This window comes from Furipterus horrens, unplaced genomic scaffold (genome assembly GCF_987537825.1).
Source record: "Furipterus horrens unplaced genomic scaffold, mFurHor1.1.pri manual_scaffold_4, whole genome shotgun sequence".
NCBI classification, from domain to species: Eukaryota; Metazoa; Chordata; class Mammalia; order Chiroptera; family Furipteridae; genus Furipterus; species Furipterus horrens.
This window is the reverse complement of record NW_028327174.1, coordinates 46,117,720-46,136,456: the sequence shown is the minus strand read 5'-3', so window position 1 is coordinate 46,136,456 and position 18,737 is coordinate 46,117,720. Positions and strand designations below refer to the sequence as shown.

The 18,737-nt window shown below is 34.4% G+C and overlaps 1 protein-coding gene across 3 annotated transcripts in view; it reads right to left on the bottom strand.

Annotated features, from left to right (window-relative positions):
* TMEM117 (transmembrane protein 117) overlaps window positions 1–18,737 on the bottom strand; it is a 425,726-nt gene that overhangs the window by 139,572 nt on the left and 267,417 nt on the right. For all 3 annotated transcript variants that reach the window (XM_090273033.1, XM_090273034.1, XM_090273035.1), the window contains one exon: window positions 14,252–14,349. In XM_090273033.1, coding sequence (XP_090129159.1) covers window positions 14,252–14,349 — 98 coding nt within the window. The remainder of the gene's footprint in view (window positions 1–14,251; window positions 14,350–18,737) is intronic.

Here is an 18,737-nt window from a genome sequence, read left to right as displayed (position 1 = left end):
AACTGTCTCTATATTAAGCTAAACATGACATCATAGTGATGTCTCTGATACTAATCTAGTATTGCATTGTTCATTGTAGCCTACCCCAGCTCCACCATTTTTCTGTACCTTCCCTCTTTCACAGTGAAAAATCTGGCTTCTAACACCCATCCGTCATGTATTCATTAATTAATCCCAGTATTCATGTAAAGTAGGCTCAGAATTGTCATGGCTCATGAGAAATAACTTTACCAACTAGATTATAGTTGTTTCTGTCTATTTCCTTTTGTCTTTAGTCTTTTCAGGCCCTAATCAAAACACGATTTCCCAAAGTTACTTGGATCAGCATCTTTTTTTCCCCTCCACATTTCAGGTCATTAAACGTCTTGCCAAAGCATAGCTTCTAACAGCTGGGTAGTGCTCAAGAGAACAAGCATGCTAATACTAACATTTCCTTCAAATGTTCCTTTGAGTTGCTTTAATCATTATTCTAAGCACTTCATGCCAGTCCAATCATATCCATAACTTTAGACAAGGGAGTAGTCTACCAAGAATTATAGAATTTTAGGAAGCAGATAATTTTGGGTATCACCTAGTCTACTTCTGCAATTAATATTTGAATCTTCTGTCTCTGGGAGATATTTTCTGCAGAAACATTGAACTCACTGTTTTCCAAGGAGTAGTACTTCTTTGACTAGCTTTAATGTTTAATATCTTCTCACTTCTAGAGACCCCTAGTAAAATGCCAAGGTTTTGTTGTGTTATAATTTCCAGCATTTAGGACATCAACTGCAATCTTTATTTCCAATCTTGCAAATATTTTTAAATAAACAAAGTCCTTGAAACCCCTGAAGATAAAAGAAACAAGAAAAACAGCAGTTGGCTTTCATATGAGAATTTAAATGCAGCTTCTGTTACTACATCATGCTTTATTGGCATATTAAGCTATGGATTGTACATCTTTTTCTTGCCTAATTCCCATAATTGAGAGAAAGTGATATGCAATCAGATCAATTGAAACTACACAGAATGTTCTGATTATTACTATTGGCTTATAAGAGCCATTAACTCAACATATCCAATCATCAGCAAATTCTTTTAGTTTGAATTACATTGATTTTTTTTTAAATAGGAATATAGGGAGGCAATATAATACTGTAAAAATAATATTAAACCAGGTACCAATAACTTTGATCATTCATTGCCATAGAGACATTAACAAATTTTGTGCTTTTGGCTAGGTCACTAAACTGACGCTTGTTTCAATATCTTTGTCAGTAATGTAAGGGTATTAGCACATAAGTAGATAAACTCAAAGGGTACTTAGATTTTATGTCTTTCTTTAGTCAACCCAAATCCATTTGCCAGGAGAAAGAAAGGGTGAGCTAATATATATGTTAAAAATATGACTAATCATTGTTAACTGTGTTAAATGTCTTAAAATCCTGGAGCAAATAAAGCTACTAAGTACATTTTGGTGCAGGCTCTGAAATCAGCCTGACAGTATTCAAATCCCAGCTCTGCTCTTTGCCAGCTATGCAACCTCTCTAAGCCACAGGTTTTTGTCTTTAAAATAAAATATTATTATTATTATCATCTTATAGAGTGATGCTGCAAATTAAATAAAACAGAAACTGTGAAGAGCTTAATCCTGAGCATACCAGAAGCATTCTATAAATGCTATTCATTTTGGAATAGAATTATAAGGATATTTCAATAGTGAGACAATGACTGCAAAGGTAATCCAGTTAAGAAATGACTCAAAGCTAGTGCTAACTTCTTATATGTAGTCTGGGGCTCCTGAACAGTTCGTATGTAATCCTCTGGGTAGAGTAATAGCTACATAGAGGGCAGAACTATTCCTGGATTAATCATCATAGTCTGTCAATAACTCATACCTATAACTGGAAAGGTGATTGTAGCATTGTACCAAACTTATTCGGGAAGGACTCCATTATAGCCAGAAAATGGTGGCCCACATCACAAAGAATCAGCCAGAGCAGCAAGTGGAAAAAGGTAAAAAGTCCCTGTAATTGTTCAGATGCCTAAGGTGAAGGGATAAACCTGCAAGTAGGTACAAGACTGTGCTTATGATATCTGTACAATCTGAAAATATTTCTTGTTGTGCTTTTTTAATGTTTAGTATTGGTCTTCTGGAAAACTTTGAACTCTATTAGAGAGACACAAGGAATGTGTTTCAGATCATGCTTGGCCCATGTTGTGGTGAAGGCAGCAGTAATGCAAATGAGACAATGCCAGGAGGAGGGAGGAACTCCAACGGATAACATTGGGGCTTCTCATACAGACAAACCCTCCCCACCAGGATGTTCTCATTCCAGAGTGAAAAATAATAATAATAGGGTTCTGGGTTTGTTTACCAAGGAGGATTGTACTCATTTATTCTGGCATCAGCAATGGGACAGATATTTATTAAATAACTAGCAGACCCTAGAAATACTGAACAAAACAAAACATGGTACCTTCCCTCAACTCACACTGGGAGGAACATGGTAAGAAAAGAGCATACATGCACTTCTACCGCATCGTTGGGAATAAAAGACTAAATGGTAAATCTCTGTCTCTCACTGGACATTAGAGGACTTCAAGTATTTCTGACTCAATCCAAGGTTACTCAGCACTGAGCCAACACTGGTGCTTGTCTAGTTCAGAGCCTCGTTATGATCAGTAGCTTTGGGGCAGTTTCTGAGAAGTCTCACGTTTTTGGGTAAGACCCTGTGTGTACCTTGCTCTAGAGTCTCAGCCCTGTGACAAGATTATTAATATTAGAGAAAAAGCTTCCTTGTTGCCAGGTACCCATTTGGACCTGAGAAGACTGACTGTTCCAATCTTCTGTGAGAATATTCTTGTTACTTGCTGGACCTCCACCATCTGAAGGTTCTACTTCTCTGTGCTGCTTCTCGGCCTTAGGTTTCTTCAAGGGCCTAACTATATCCAATTTCCTCCATGATTACTTTCATGACTATCTCAGACCCCACTGATGTCATGTTCCATTTCCAAACAGAACTCACGGTCAGTGTGAGAAAATTAAATGTTTGGTTACAAACCATCTCATGTTATCTGCCATTCATTGTAGTTATGTGAGCTTTGCCTTGCCAAAATCATTTGTCCTTGAAGACTGGGATCATGATGCATGTTTTCTCTAGCCTCCACAATTTCAGCCCAGCATGGATTTTATTTTAAGAGCTTATTGAATGCTTGCTTAAAATATTTTTGATTCTGAAAAATATAGGCAGAGAGCAACATTTATTTTTCAAAGTTTATGGAGACAAATTGAAAATGTATTACACTAAGACTATCTTAAATTCCTAAGCATTTATATTATAAGAAAATATTCATACTATATGATGTATTGTCTAAGGCTCATCACATCTTAAAAAAGTTCTAATAAATCTTCATCAATGAATAAGAATATTTCATTTCAGTACCCATAACAGATATGCATCTAAAAAATACATTTTTGAAAGATGAGTTTTCTATTTTAGATTAAAAGACTCTATTAATAAAAAGACTTGACAACTAAATGTAACATATGTTTCTGTACTAAGTACTCGTCGTCGTCGGCAGCCGTCCGTCTCGAGAGACGATGGTGTAGCTTCTTAAGAGTCTATCTGCACCGCCGAGAATGGCTGTGCAGTCCGACTCGGGAGTGACACGCTATCTGTCTCCTCCCGTGTTAAATCGACATCTTGCGATGACGCTGGAGTGTCCTCTCCAGTGAAGCTGAAGCTACAGAGCCTGGGCAGGGTGATATGGAGGGTCTGCTGTTGCCCATGCAGCAGACCCCCCCTCTCTTCGCAGCTGAAGGGTCCAAGGGAAAGACGGAGTCAATACAGCTTGGCTTCAGGTGAGCCGCAGGAGTTGCCGGTGTTGACTACAATGTCAAACCGCCTTAGGGACTCCGGCTCCGGATTTTCTGTCGGGGTTTACTCCCTTAGCCTTTCCCCTGAAGAGGTATGCCGCAAGGTACTAAGCCATATGAAAACAGTCTTTTTATTTTTATTCTCTCTTTCTCTCCCTCTTATAAAAGACAAAAGACATTATTGAGACAATATTAATTTTCTGATTTTGAATTGGACTATGGTTATGAGAGAGAATGTCCTTATTTCAGAATGTCAATGAAGTATTTATTCTTTTGGGTTTAGGAAAATACAATCAAATATTTATCCTTTCCTAAAAGAAGGACATTCTCTCACATGACTGCAGTCTAATTATAAAGATTGGAAATTAATATTGATACATAAATATTATCTAGTAGTACAATTACAGAAAGAGGAGATAAAGCAAATATCATAAAATTCGGGGGAACATGAAGATATACAGAAATTCTTTGTACTATTCTTATAACATTTTTCTAAGTTGAAAATATTTCAAAATAAAACCATTAGATACATGATTCAAAGCAGTAAAACGTGTGAAGTATTATTTTCCTGAATATGCTGTCTTAGTCTGTTCAGGTTGTTATAATAAAATACCATAGACTGGCTTATAAACAATAGAATTTATTTCTCATGGTACCAGAGGCTGGGAAATCAAAGATCAAGGTGTCATTAGATTTGGTGAGAGTCTGCTTTCTATTGGAATAACAACCATTTTCTCTCTGTGTCCTCACATGGTAGAAGGGGCCCAGGAGCTCTTTGGGGTCTCCTCTATAAAGGCACAAATCTTATTAATGAGGGCACCACCCACATGACCTAATCACCTCCTAGAGGTCCCATCTCTAAATACTATCACATGGGAATTAAGTTTCAATATAGGAATGTTGAAGGGACATAAACATTCAGTCTACAGCATATGCTTTATGTAATCTCTCCTACCTCTAAATTCTCATAACATTTCTATTTTACCTCTTGAGGTCTTTCATATTTTAATATCTGGTTTAGGCATGCCAAATCCTTTCTCCCCTCACCACCCAAAATTGTACTAAAATAAAAAGCCCTGTGCAAAGTAAGTGATCATACAATATGTAGTTATTAATTTGAAAGTGAAGACAAAATGCCTTTCTAGATTATTATTATGATTCTAACTAAACACTTGACTGTCCATATACAGCATAATACTAATAGACAATTTTGTTCAAAAATATTTTATATTTAAGAAAATAATACAATGCTTAATACACATATGATAAAGCTTCCTCTCATTGTTTGACTTAATAAACTGGAGAAAAAAAGTCAACATATTACTCTTCAAGTGTGTTCTTCCATAACTGTCCACCTTAAATAGAAGATGGCCTGCCAAAGTCACCAAGGCATGATTAATTCTCAAAACAGTATTGCTTTATTCAGCAAAATAAGACAAAAGCTAATAGATGGCAAGAAATTACCTAGAATAGAATAGGAGCAAAGATTACACTGAAATGCAAATAAGGAAGTGAAGAGTGAACATGGACAACCCTTTCAAGAAATGTGACCTGAAGGAGAAAACTGGGAAGGCATATAGTTACTGATATTTATTTCCCTTCTAGAATTTATCATTATTTATAATTTTTATTTGTTTTATTTTTTATTTATTTCTGTTCTCACCAAAAGTCTAGTTGGTAAGAAAGACAGTAAATCTTACATGAGGTTGAAAACTATGTATGTTTCCTGTTGCATTCCCAGTAACGTATTAACACAATCAACAAATATGTATGAATGAATAAATGAATGAATGAGACAAGCTTGCATTTTTTTTTCTGACGCAATTGCAAAGTTCTGCCCAGCTTATATATGGAGACAATGGTTCTTGTGTAGTTTCCAGAATGTGGGTCGCTCATATGCCCAGCCGTTATAATCAGATTTTATTTAATCCTTAATCTGATCTGTGATACCTGCTTATACATTTTATCTCTAGTTCATCAGAAACAACAAACATCAAAGCATTTCAATGTTCAATAGAGTTAATTCACCTACTCCTCCTTCTAAAGAGAGAAGGCATTCACAAAGGCAGCTCTGGCCAGCACTGGAAAATGTAGGAACAGGATATCCTGAAAACAAGAGCTGGTGTCATGGAAACAGCACTACTGGGGGAATTCATACTGGATCTGGGCAAGAGTAGCAGCCTGATACCAGAAAGAAAGTGCCTTCCCCTGCACTAAGAAAACTAAGGGAGGTGGCTTCATTTTGATGAGTGGCTCAAATCATGAGAAAGAACGAAAATATACGCAGACATTTCCCACACGGCTGAAATGAATCAAGTCAGTAAACTTGTTTACATGTTGTTTTCTCTCTTTTAGGATTTATTGTTTTCATTTTAAATTTATGCTCTTAAATGGTTGTATGTAAACTTGAGGGCCTTTGAAAACACGAATTATACTTTAGGAGCTTAATAAGCATGAATTAGGCCTCATGGCTCAGGCGAATATTCCATTTAACCAGCAAATTTCAGATTGATGGGGAATAACTATCCCACCAATAACTTTTCTACAGAAAAACTATGTAGTATTGCCAAGCCCTTATTAAAGAGCATTTTCTTTTGAAGGTTAATCAATCCAAGGACCAATCCTGGGCTCAGTGTTTCTATTCCAGGCTTTAGCAATTAGAATGAAGATCTATAATAGGGTGATGATATTTAGACAAATTTAAGACCAGATTATTTAATTATTTTTCTTTTAATTTCACTTACGTTTAAGAAATGAAGAGAAGAACCTAAGATAAAATCTTCAGGGTCTGTACAGGAATAATACATCTCACAGTGTTTTAATAAACTTTCTGGTTGTAGGTAAAGCATAGAATTTGTGGGTAGAATAATAATTACCAAGATGATTTTTTAAATACTGAAAATAAACCTCTAAAAATTTTTCAGAAAATGTAACTCACAGGCATTATAAATTTTCTTTAAAAGCATCAGTTAATCACAAAGTCAAAATGCTTTTAATTATCTTTTTATCATTTCAATAAAGGACTCTATATGAAGAAATTTATAAAAATATAATAGAGTATGGCCAATTTGAAAGTCCTCACCAAAGTAATTAATTCAACAAGAATGTATTTAATGCTTCCTCTGTATCAGACACTATACTGAGTCCTAGGGACATGGTTGGTAAGATGCTACTCCTGCTCTCAAGTAATGTGATACAGGCAGAAATATGTAGAGAACTTCGTCATCATTTTGACTGTAATACACTTCTTTAAACTTTTAAAATTATTTTAACTTAAAACCTTATGAACTCTAATCTCCATCTTTCTACTACAAAAATGAGAATTACATACAAACACTACAGAGTTTAACAAAACTCTTTAATTCAATAATTGTGCAACAGATAATTTTAAATGAGCACCTTCTTTTCAAAGAAAAGGGCATGCTCTGAAGAAGACAAATCAATGAATACCCAAATCAGTAAATCTCTTTAAATTCTTCCTAAGGAATATTCATTTTCAAATATAGATAACCCTCCAATGTTCTCTCATCTTTTGACTATGCTCACTCTTCCCACACCCTCCTCTCTTATTCATGCCTTGAACGAGTACAAGTCTGGCTGCTGTCAGTAACATTCCAGAAAACCATTCTTGCCAAGGTCCCATTCATGGTCCCCTTAGAGTAGAAATGTATGAGCACTTTGCATTTTGATGTTACCCTGTGTGTTTCCAGCACTTGACTATTGATATTGTATGTCTCATGATATATGCTCATCTCCTGATATTTATGACATACATTTTTCATATTTTTAATTCTTTTTGTTCATCTTTCTCTGTCTTCTATGTAGATGCCTCTTCTGCCTGTTCCCAAGTAAAATAACTCTACAAGTGTTACCTTAGCAGAACTTTTAATCTCATCTACACCCACTCAAATTCCTTCAAATGCCATATACATGTAGACAACAACAACTATATGAGGGTAAAAATATAAACCAAAATACAAATTTTAATTATATTTCTATATCAGATCTCACTCCCTGACTCCTCAGCTCCTGATCCACATAAATAACTGCCTATTAGGTATTTCTATTAGCATATTACTTCATTTGTTCAAGTCATTATGCCCCCTAAGACTTCCTCCTCCACCAGTATGTCTTACCCCAGTGCATAGTACAATCATCTGTTCCACTGTTCAAGCCTAAACATTCAAGTATGCACTTGACTTCTTCTTTTCCCTGCTCCACATACCTAACCAATAGTCATGTTTCCTCCCATCTGGCTCCTGCTTATCCTGAAAGTATTCTTTGGCTCTAGTTCCTTTATAAAACATTACCTGAACCCATCACAGTATGTATGGGACAAGCCATGATTAGGAGAGGAGGAAGTAGAAATAGTAAGTGTAGTCAGAGGGGGAAAGAGATAATTAGAGGGACATCTATACTTGGAAATGAATATTCCATACCCATTATTGGTGCTACCTCTTTCCCTCCTCCTTCTTTCACATTTCTCATTGGATGGAAAAATATGCTGTCAGATTCCTTATTTTCTCTTTCAAAGTTGAATTCTCAGCACCATGGAGAGCACCTGGTGCTACATAACAACAATCATAAAAAATGATTTAATAAAAAAGAAATTCACTTTTAATAAAAAAACTAAATCATAATAACTAATACACAATAGTAAATAGTAAAGACAGAATTGAAAGCCACACAGATGATTCAAGAGTCTGTGCTATTAAACCACTATTTTACATTATACTCACCACTTAAGTATTTACTTAAATAGATTAATAAAGACAAGGTTTGTTCTTAATTCAACAAAATTAAGTCTAGAAGGGCATGAGATTATGTTAATGCTCAGTCGCAAATTATATGACTGAGTGAAATCTCACAGGCATAAATATAGGATTTACATTTTAAATAAAAATCTCCAAATAATATGACAACAGTATAGTATGACAACACAGTAATGCAACAATTAACTACCTTTTTACACAGAAGTAGGAAACACATCTAACAAGAAAACTGGTTGTAGCATATTCTTAGGTCTTTGTGCTTACGGGTAGCCAGACATACATGGGACCATGTGAGCTTAGTGTAGAGTTTAAAGTTAATGTGGCTGATTAGGCATAGTTATATAATTTGGGCTATCTGCTTTTTCTTAGCCACAGAGGCAGCTTTTAATTAAGGACAGACAACTGTAAAGAGATGTGTTGAGTCAGAAGGAAGGGCTAATTTATTATTTAGGAAGCAAGGCAAAAGGCTTTGCATACTATAGTTGCCTCTGGAACCTCTCATAAATTATTGTCTAGTGTACAAATTTTGCTCATAATGATGATGGATTTACATGGAGCATATTAAATTATAACTATTATAAAGCATAAAATATGCAAGACTTTTGTAGTTAAAACTACAGAGTTGTAGAATCTTCAAGTTTGATAAAAATTCAGGAGTGACTTGTGTTTTTTTCTCATTTAATATGAAAATCCTCTTGTACCATCCCTGAAAGATTATCTAGCCTTGCAGGAATACTTTTACTAATGTGGAATCAGTTTTTCCTCTGGCAGACTCATGCAACATTGAGAGACCCCATTGTTAAGGGATCCTTTCCTATATGAATATAAATCTGTTTCCATATGATGCACACTCATTGGCCCATGATTTAGTTTGGTGTGCTGCTATAATGAAATACCATAGACTGGAGAGTCTATAAAAAAACAGAAATTTATTTGTCATAGTTCCGGAGGCTGAGAAGTCCAAGATCAAGGCACCAGCATGATTGCATTTGGTGAGGATGCTCTTCCTGGTTCAGAGTCATTGCCTGTCACTGTGTCCTCACATTGTGGAAAGGGCTAGGGATCTCTCTAAGTCTCTCTTATAAGGCACTGATCCCACTCATGAAGCTCCACCCCCATGTTCTAAGCACCTTCCAAAGGCCCCACCTCCTAATAGCATCATATACTAAATTTTGACCTAGAAATTTTGGAGGGGAAAAATTATTCAGACTATAACAGTCCATTTTCTGCCTTTAGAGTAAAGCAGACAGAATTATTCTTTCATTAGCATTTTAATCTTACAAGAAAAATAGCATTATAGAGCTGAAAAGGATCACACATAATAACAAAACCTATCTCTTTTACATAAAATAAAATAGAAACCTAAAATTGTCATACACGTCATACAATTTGATATTGGTAGTGCTATTACTAAAACACTTTTGACTGACATTGCCTCTGATTTTTAGGTCTTTTTAAATTAATTCTTGCATATTATTATCATTTTATTGTCATCATGTTACTCTCCCACACCATGTATATTAAGATAATAATGATTTATTATTAGCTCTTGACTGGTCAAAGTGAAATAACTAAGTTCATTTTGTTAGACTTTAATAATAACCATGGTATTCAAAGCAGGAAAAACACCAGCAGCTACATTTGTTTCCCAGGTAAGGTTTAAGACAGTCATAATCAAGAAATTCCAACCCAAATTATCACAGTACATTTTATTAAAAAAACACATTAATCATCAAAAAAATAAAAGATGGTCTTCTAGATGCATCAGAACAGGATAGAAGTGGACAACCACACACATGCACATAACACACTATTAGCATTCTGTTTTCCAGCTTCTAGAGCATCTAAGTAATCACAGACCACATTTTTCACCGAATACTTCACCACTACAATCACCACTACAACACCTAGTTCATCTCTCCAGCCCCCATCATCAGAACACTTGCCATTTGCTGCCCAGCCCTTATACGTTTTTTTTTCAGGTGTGGCAGCCCTCCATGTCTAGGAATCGGTTTCTGTGTACCTCAGAATGGGCTAGTTTGTGATGCAGTATCAAACAATGCCCAAAATTCAGTGGCTTAAGATTTGCAAAGGATCATTTCTTGCTCATGCTAAATGTCGACTGTGCTGCTAAGGATGCTTGGTTCATCCTAGCCATTTGGGAAAACGCATGACAAGGGCGCCAGCGACACATGCTTCCACAATTGCTACCAAGGAAAAGAGCTCCCTTCAGCGTTTTTCCTGGACAATTAAAGGCTTCTACCGAGACGTGACACATGCCACTTTCACTCAGAGAATTATGCTTAGTGAAATAAGCCAGGCAAAGAAAGCAAAATACCATATTATATCACCCAATATAGGAAACTAAAGAGCAACACAAACAAACGAACTAAATAGGCAAAGACTAGAATAGTAGTCAGTAGGGAGGAGGGGGGAGGGTGAGAAGGAGGATAAGTAAGGGAAGGGTCTAGTCAAGGAACGTGTATGGAGGACTCATGGACATGGACAACGGGGAGGGATATAATTGTGGGAGAAGGGGTGTGCTGGGTGGGGAAGAGCAATGGGGGGAAATGGGACAACTGTAATTGAATAACCAAAAAATAAAATTTAAAAAAAAAAATACTGGTAAAGCAAGTCATGTGATCGAAGGGAACGGAACATGTAATTACGTTATGTGTTTGGGAGGCAGAGAACTGGAGTATATGTGAAGCGCGAATGATTACCGCATCTCCCGATCCTTCCTGCCAGTTCTGCCCCTGATCGCAGAAGAGTGTCTCCCCTTAGTTTTAAAAGCTAACCCTTTGGAAAAGTATCAGCTCAAGATGCTTCCCATCAAAAACATGTAAATTGTGTCTCTAGTGAGTTAATAAAACAGAAAGGAGCTAATATAAATATCATATTACTTGCTTTTTTATGTACAGTATATGTCCTTTTACTACAGATATAACTGAGGGAAAATAGTTTTTAGTAGCCTCCCAGACATAGGAGGCATGTGCTGTAGCCTCATCTTTGCACAAATACAGAAAGAAAGAGGAACCATTTTCTTCAGTGTAGAGACATCTATCACTAGGAATCAAGGAAGTACTCAGCCACACAATTGTGAATAAAATAGCTCTGGCAGGCATTTGTGAATTAAAACAGCTCCACGTAAGAGGTAAGTTTACTGGAACAAAATTCCATGCTGTGCTGTTTAAACTGCTACACATAGTCACATCCCAACTTACAAAAGCTTACCTTTGTATTTTCTCCACATAGATTTTTCACACTAATCTCCCTTTCCTTAGGGCAAAACAAAAAGAAAACCCCTCTTTTTGAGTGGGTGACTCACAGCACATAGTATGTAAATACTATCTTTTATTTCATTTAAAACTTTGCCAATGATTTCTGTGTTTTATCTCCTAGAGCTAAAAAAAATGACCTTTATACTTGCTAAATCCCTTTTATCTGAAAAATATGAACATAAAGGTAGATTTCTTGCTTCCCACATAATTTCCATATTCAACATTTTGTATCAGATTTTATTTTTTTTAAAGAATACTGTTGTCAAGATAATCTGTGTAGAAATAGATAAAATAGGAAAAAAAAGTATTTTTAAAGTGACATTTAAATTCCCCTTCAGTTATTTTATACTCTCCATGATTTGAAATACTACTTTGGAAAAATCATCTCTCATAATTATCTCCTCTCAATAATTATACAGATACAATTACTACAAGAAAAAGTGTGAGTTCTAGTTTGTTCTCCATTCAAGAATATTATCTATCAGTGGCTAATTAAATTACTTTTAACAACATTTAAAGTATACTTTAGGTTGCCCATTAGGGCTGTCAGATATGTCAAAAACAAACCCATTTGTATAAAAGAGACGGGTAATATATAGACCTGAGTAGTAACATGCAAGGAGAAATGGACAAAGATGTTCAGAAAATATCTAGTACAAATTCCTTTCCTCTGAAACAGCAATTGCAATTACGAGTAGCTAATGACAGCAACACGGAGGCCTTCAGGTGCTATGCATGCCTCACCTTTGCAAACAATACACATGTGACCTTGGTAACTGGCCACATTGAACAGTAATCAATGGGCTGCCTTTAAGGATACAATAAGTAACACAAAATGTCTGTAAGCACAGTAAGTGTATATTGCTTTAAAAGAGATAGGTCATAAATATGTTTAATATTAGAATCTATTAAAATTATGATTCTTAAGACCCCTGTAGAGAATTTTGTAGGGTGGAACAATTTTCCATAAACTCACATTCTTATCTAGAACCATTACCTAAAAACAGATAAAAGATAATCACTTGGAAATTTGTATGTTGATATATCTTTTGTTCTTCTAGAGGGAGTATAATGTAATGATTAAAAGCTGGGGCTCTGGAGTCAGAGACCTATTCTTGTAATAATGGCACCTATTTAAATGGTTATCAGGATTAAATGAATAAATATATAAAATGTTAAGTAGTTAGCACAATGCCTGTAACAAAACATACTTCAATAAACATTAACCACAATTATTATAATGTATATTATTTAGACGGGCTACATGGGGAACTTTTGGGCAGAAAAATATATCAAGGTTAATTGCCCTAGAAAAATAGCCCACACTTGACTCATAGATACAAGGTGTAAATAACCACCTATAAAATCATATTTATTTTTATATTATTGAAAAATCTACTATGTTTACCTGCTGAGAAGTGGTTTAAAATGCCAAATTTCTCTAGCAACATTTAATGACAGAGCAAAAGCATAAAGATAGCTTAGAGTGTATATTTTCTAAGCCCTTAGTTATGATGAGTTTTCTAGCTTGTACATAAAAAAGTTAATCCCCAAAATTAAATCCCAGAATACACAGATTTTCCTTCATTTCAAGAGGCAGGTGAAGAGGTTGGAATTTGCCAGGCACAGGGCATCAATTCCAGCCTCTCACTTGTCACATATCAGGTTGAATCACTGTGCTCGGGTGGTGAAAGCACCCTTCTCCCTCTCTCTACATTCTTATCTTTTGTTCTGCCTAACCTTGTTCAAATACTCATAAATAATGGTGTCACCATACACACACACACAAAAATGAAGTGCTGTAAGACATAAGTTGTTTTTAGTTGCAACCATTGGGCTGGAGATCTAATGGAACTATGTAAAGAGGAAATGTAAAAAAAAAAAGGAGAAGAAGAAAGAAAGAAAAGGAAATGCCACTAAGCCAGATGTGATTTGTAAAGAGGTTCCTTCACTGTATAACTTCTTCTAAAAAATTATATCATGTCAAAGATACTGGGAATTTAGTGCTTAATGAAGACATTTTAATGTCATATTTCATTGATAAAAATTACAGCTTGTTTTTGCTGAGTTAAAAACCTACTTACTTCTGGTAAACTCTATGCAACACTATACTATCAATAGTGATCTCTTGTAAATGTGTCTATGCAACAATAGGTGAGCAGAAATTAATTCATAAAATAATTATGATGATTGGTTTTAATTATTTTAATATAACACAGTATACTTTTATAATGTCTCTCCAGATACAATTCTATGTGTATCTAAAAAAAACTACATTCAACTCAGGTTCTTTAGTGAATGAGGCAAGGCATAACTCAATAAATTAAACATTATCTTACCAGAATAAAATGATCCTGACATTTCCTTTCTTCCAGAAAGCTCTTGCAGATTTTCCCCAGTCTGGATAGGGTTTGTCCTGAAGCATCATATCAGTGACCTGAAGCCATCAAAGACACTTACTTAGCACTTTCAGAAATTTACATTCAGGTTCCAATATGTAGATAATTTACATTTATTGAAAATAAAATATGTATGTGTTTTAACAGTAGACACATGCAAAGATAAAAATTAGAAAAATATACTTCCTTCAGTTAAAAATTTTAACAGTTCATATTCATTACATAATAAATGAGTATATCCAAGGTCATTCAACATATCATTTATTGAGATTGTTTTGTTAACATCCATCAAGATTATTTTATAAAAGAAGGCACCATTAAAATACTATTAATCTCTCTATAGAGATAAAACATATTAAATTAAGTACCATAGTCTTTCTAACTCAGCTAATCAGAAACTCCGAAATCTAAACATTTCCAGTCAAAATATTACCTTCCCTTCTCTCCCTTTTTTTCTTCAATGATATGTGAGCTTTGGTACTTGAACCCAGTTTTATGGAACATTTATCTTCATTACCTCTCATGCTTCTCCTCCATGATATTAGCAATTCTAGTCTTTCTTCCCAAAATGTTCTACCTTTCTCAGGTGCACAGATTCTGCCTATCTTCTGAGGCCCAAGTAAAGCCATGCTACCATTATGATGTCTTCATTGTTCCCTCCAACTATAGCTCTTGACCCTTTTTCATGTTATACATTATTTTCCACCTTTTCTTGTACTTACTTATGTACACTTTTTCTCTCCATTAGGTTTTAGCCTTGAATTTGAAGATTTCACTTTGTATCCCTTCTAATATTTAATATCTATGGATCTTTTATATAAAATACTAAAGTATTGCTCAAAGAAGAAATGACAAAATGACTTAGGATATAAATGCTTGCTTTTTAAAAATGCATTAAAAGAGTAAATTGTGCATTGTCAACATCTCATATTAATAGTTTTAGCAAAACTCCAAAGAATCATAAATAAATGAAATAGAATCATCTTTAAAAAAACTGGTGGGAATGAAAAAGGAATTTCCTTCTTTCTTCTAATAAAGGAAAACACAATGGCATATGTGTACACACATATACACACACACTTTTTCCCCCCAGAAAATCTACTTTCCCTTCAAGAGAAGAGACATTATTTAATTTATTACAGTTTTATTTAGAAATGTTCAAATCCAAATGAACAAGACAGTATCAAAATCAAGAAAATTGATATGAAATGGAAAAAACTGAATAGAGTAACAAAGAAGTTTCACCATCCATTAAAATAGATTTTTCTTTTGCCCTTAAAGCCTTAACATCACATTTAAGCATAACTTCCAACAATGGCCTAACCTGGAATGCGTGAGATTTAATCATTTGTGATGAAAGATTGTGATTCAGTGGGGAGTCCCTCTGGATAGTGACCTCTGCAATACTACTGGCCTTTCTGCAGAAGGCACACCAATTCTCTAGCAAGCTTATCCTGGTTTCTGGGAACTTTCGCTGGCATGCTAAAGCTTCACACACTCACTTAAAATGCAATCAGAGCAGTGGGTAAAGAGCCCAGTCTCCAGGACATATTTGATCTTAATTTTTCTTTATGTTCTTTCTCAACATCATTTCTAGGACTAGAACTCCCCAGCCTCTCTTGGTTGATGGGAATCAAAGTTGATTGACCTTCATTGAGTAACACTGCAGATTTATGCCAACTTCGTCTATTTTAGGATGCACAGTGATTTTGTGTGATGTGGCTTCACTTGTTGAAAGGCTTCAACAATAAGTGGTCTTAATATAAACTCCAAATTCCTTTAAACTGTTAATTACTGAAATAAGTATAAATGCAACTAATATTAATTTTTAAAAAGAAGACACTTGTTTTATTTATATTTAAAAGAAAACTTGTTTATTGGTGGCTTTCTCATCTATTTTCTTCATGACATGTTAAAATTACAAGATTTTTCTCACCCATGAATTGTGTCTTCAATAAAAAAAAATCATATTTATCAAAATAAACAAAGGAAATTTAAGAGAATAAAAATTAACGATGAATCAAGCGAGTTATATTGTTACTAAAAATGAGTAAAGACAAAATTAGAAAACTTTAAACCTGTATATTCTTGGGCATACAAAGAGGTTTATATCACAACTCTCTTGAGGAAAGAATTACTATTTTTCCAAATCTAACAATTTTGTTTGCTGTTCCTTTATTACCTTCTTGAATAACAATCTTGCGCAAAATTTTATTTTTACAATACCTCAAAGTTAAGTAAATACTTAAATATTTCATGCCTTGCCAGATTTTTAAAAGATTTGATTAGTTCTGTTCAGCAATATTTACCTTGTTCCAGAAAAAGTCTTCATAGTAATATGCTATTTTCAAAGAAAAGAATGATTATTGGGTAAATTTTATTCAATTTTCAATGTTTTCTCCAGGGCACTTTCTGGGAAATAATTATTATATTTTCTAGGAGGAGACAATCTATCACTATATGGCTAATTATTATAGCAGCATGTTTCATAAAAATGACATTCAAGGATAAAGGATTTCCCAGGAAAATGGCAAGATGAGGACAAACAAACAAACATTTTTTTCCTTTGCTAGACAGCTAGCGTTTTTCATCCTCAGCTTTTAACTGTTTATTTTTAAGTCATATCATCAGATCAATGTCAGGTCACTTGCTAAATTGGAAGGTGCAGAGATAGTCATTAAAGGGATGCATTCAATAAAGAAAAATCCAATTACCTTCTGCATTAGAGAAATTAAATTCATTTCTGTTGTTGGTCAAGGACAGTCTTTGTGGGAAAAATGCAGGATAGGGAGGTCTAAAAATGATGAAAAAAGGTTGCTGTGTAGCATAAATACAATAAAAAACTTGTTGATGTTTCTCCCACAGGAAGATTATTAGAATTTGAAATAGCAGGTTGTTTTCATAAACTGGAAGAAGTTTATCTCTTTGAGCATCACAATATTTCCCTTTCTCTCTTGTCTCTCCTAGGTCTTTGCACAAAACTAAGAACTTTATGATGGCCCCTACCACACCATCCCTTGCCAGGTAGTCTTTCTCAGTGGAATATTTTAGGGCATGAGCATTGTTCAATACAAGCAAAAACATGAGTGTTGAGATTGAAAAGTCAATAATGGCTGACCTCTACAGAAATCTTCAGCCCCTCCATGATGTGACAGCAATGGCAGCCTGAAGACAGCAATGACGACTGTGATATTTTACATTTGCTATCGAGCTTCGTGGCTTACAAAGCTCTTGATGTAGTTTTCTTAATAAATGTCATAGTAACTTTATAAAGTAAGTCATTATTCTCCATCTTCCACCAATACAGAAAGAGAAGTCAGTGAGGTTAAATAACTAAGTGGGTCACACACCTCATAATGTGCTGTTACGTCATCAGTTCTAGAGCCAGCCTGCCTGGGTCCTAATCCTATTTTGCCTCTTACTACTTTATGATTTGGGGAAAAGTAGTTCATCTCTCTGAACCTTGGTTTCTTATTCATGTGTTATTGTTTATATCTGGAATTTCTACCCAGGTATTTTGCTTCATGTACTATTGTGCTAAACAACTGGATTTAGAGTCCAAGGACTTTGCAATCATTCACATCTCTTTCATAAAGACAAGACTATCATATTGAATTATCAGAAAAAGATAAAGATATTGTATATGTTAAAATATGTTACAGTCAAGTATTGCTATTAATAATCAAAGAGAAGGGAGGCCAGCCACCAAGGGGTGCAATAATCTAAGAAGGTTTCACAGATTTGTGTGACATAACTGAACATTAATTTGTATCCTATATCATTGTCCAATTTTGCCAGTCTAATCTTAGCATGATTATAAGGTATTCATATGCAGGTACTACATATACTATACCTGTAGGCTTCTTCGATATAGTTTTATGTTAAGTATGTGATATTATTGAAAACATTAATTTATTAGGAACATAATGTCATAATAACAATAACTATGGCTACATAGTGCACTTATTGTGACAGCTATTATTTAGTGGAATATCATTTAAAAGCAATGCTATTTGATTAATACAAAAGCACATATTAAGTATATTAGTAAATAAACATATGTATAATTTTTGTGCTATTTTGCAACTTCTTTTTATTTAACAATATATCTTGAACATCATCCTATATCACTACATATAAAGCTATTTAAATAGTTTCTTCCTTTTTATCTTTTACCACACCTTTTTATGTGCATTTTTCTGAAATATAAAAGGTTTCTATTTTGTTTTATTACCTTTATAATTAAACTTCATTTAATATGTATATTTACTATGTATTCAGATTTTATTTACTCCCTGCTATGAGCATTGACACAACTGTTTAATTTCTGCTTCTCCCTCTGACTTCTTCCCCTCTACCATCCTATTATGTTATATTTTTCCTATTAAATTTTTGACATTTTGAATATCTTATATCCTTATTTTAT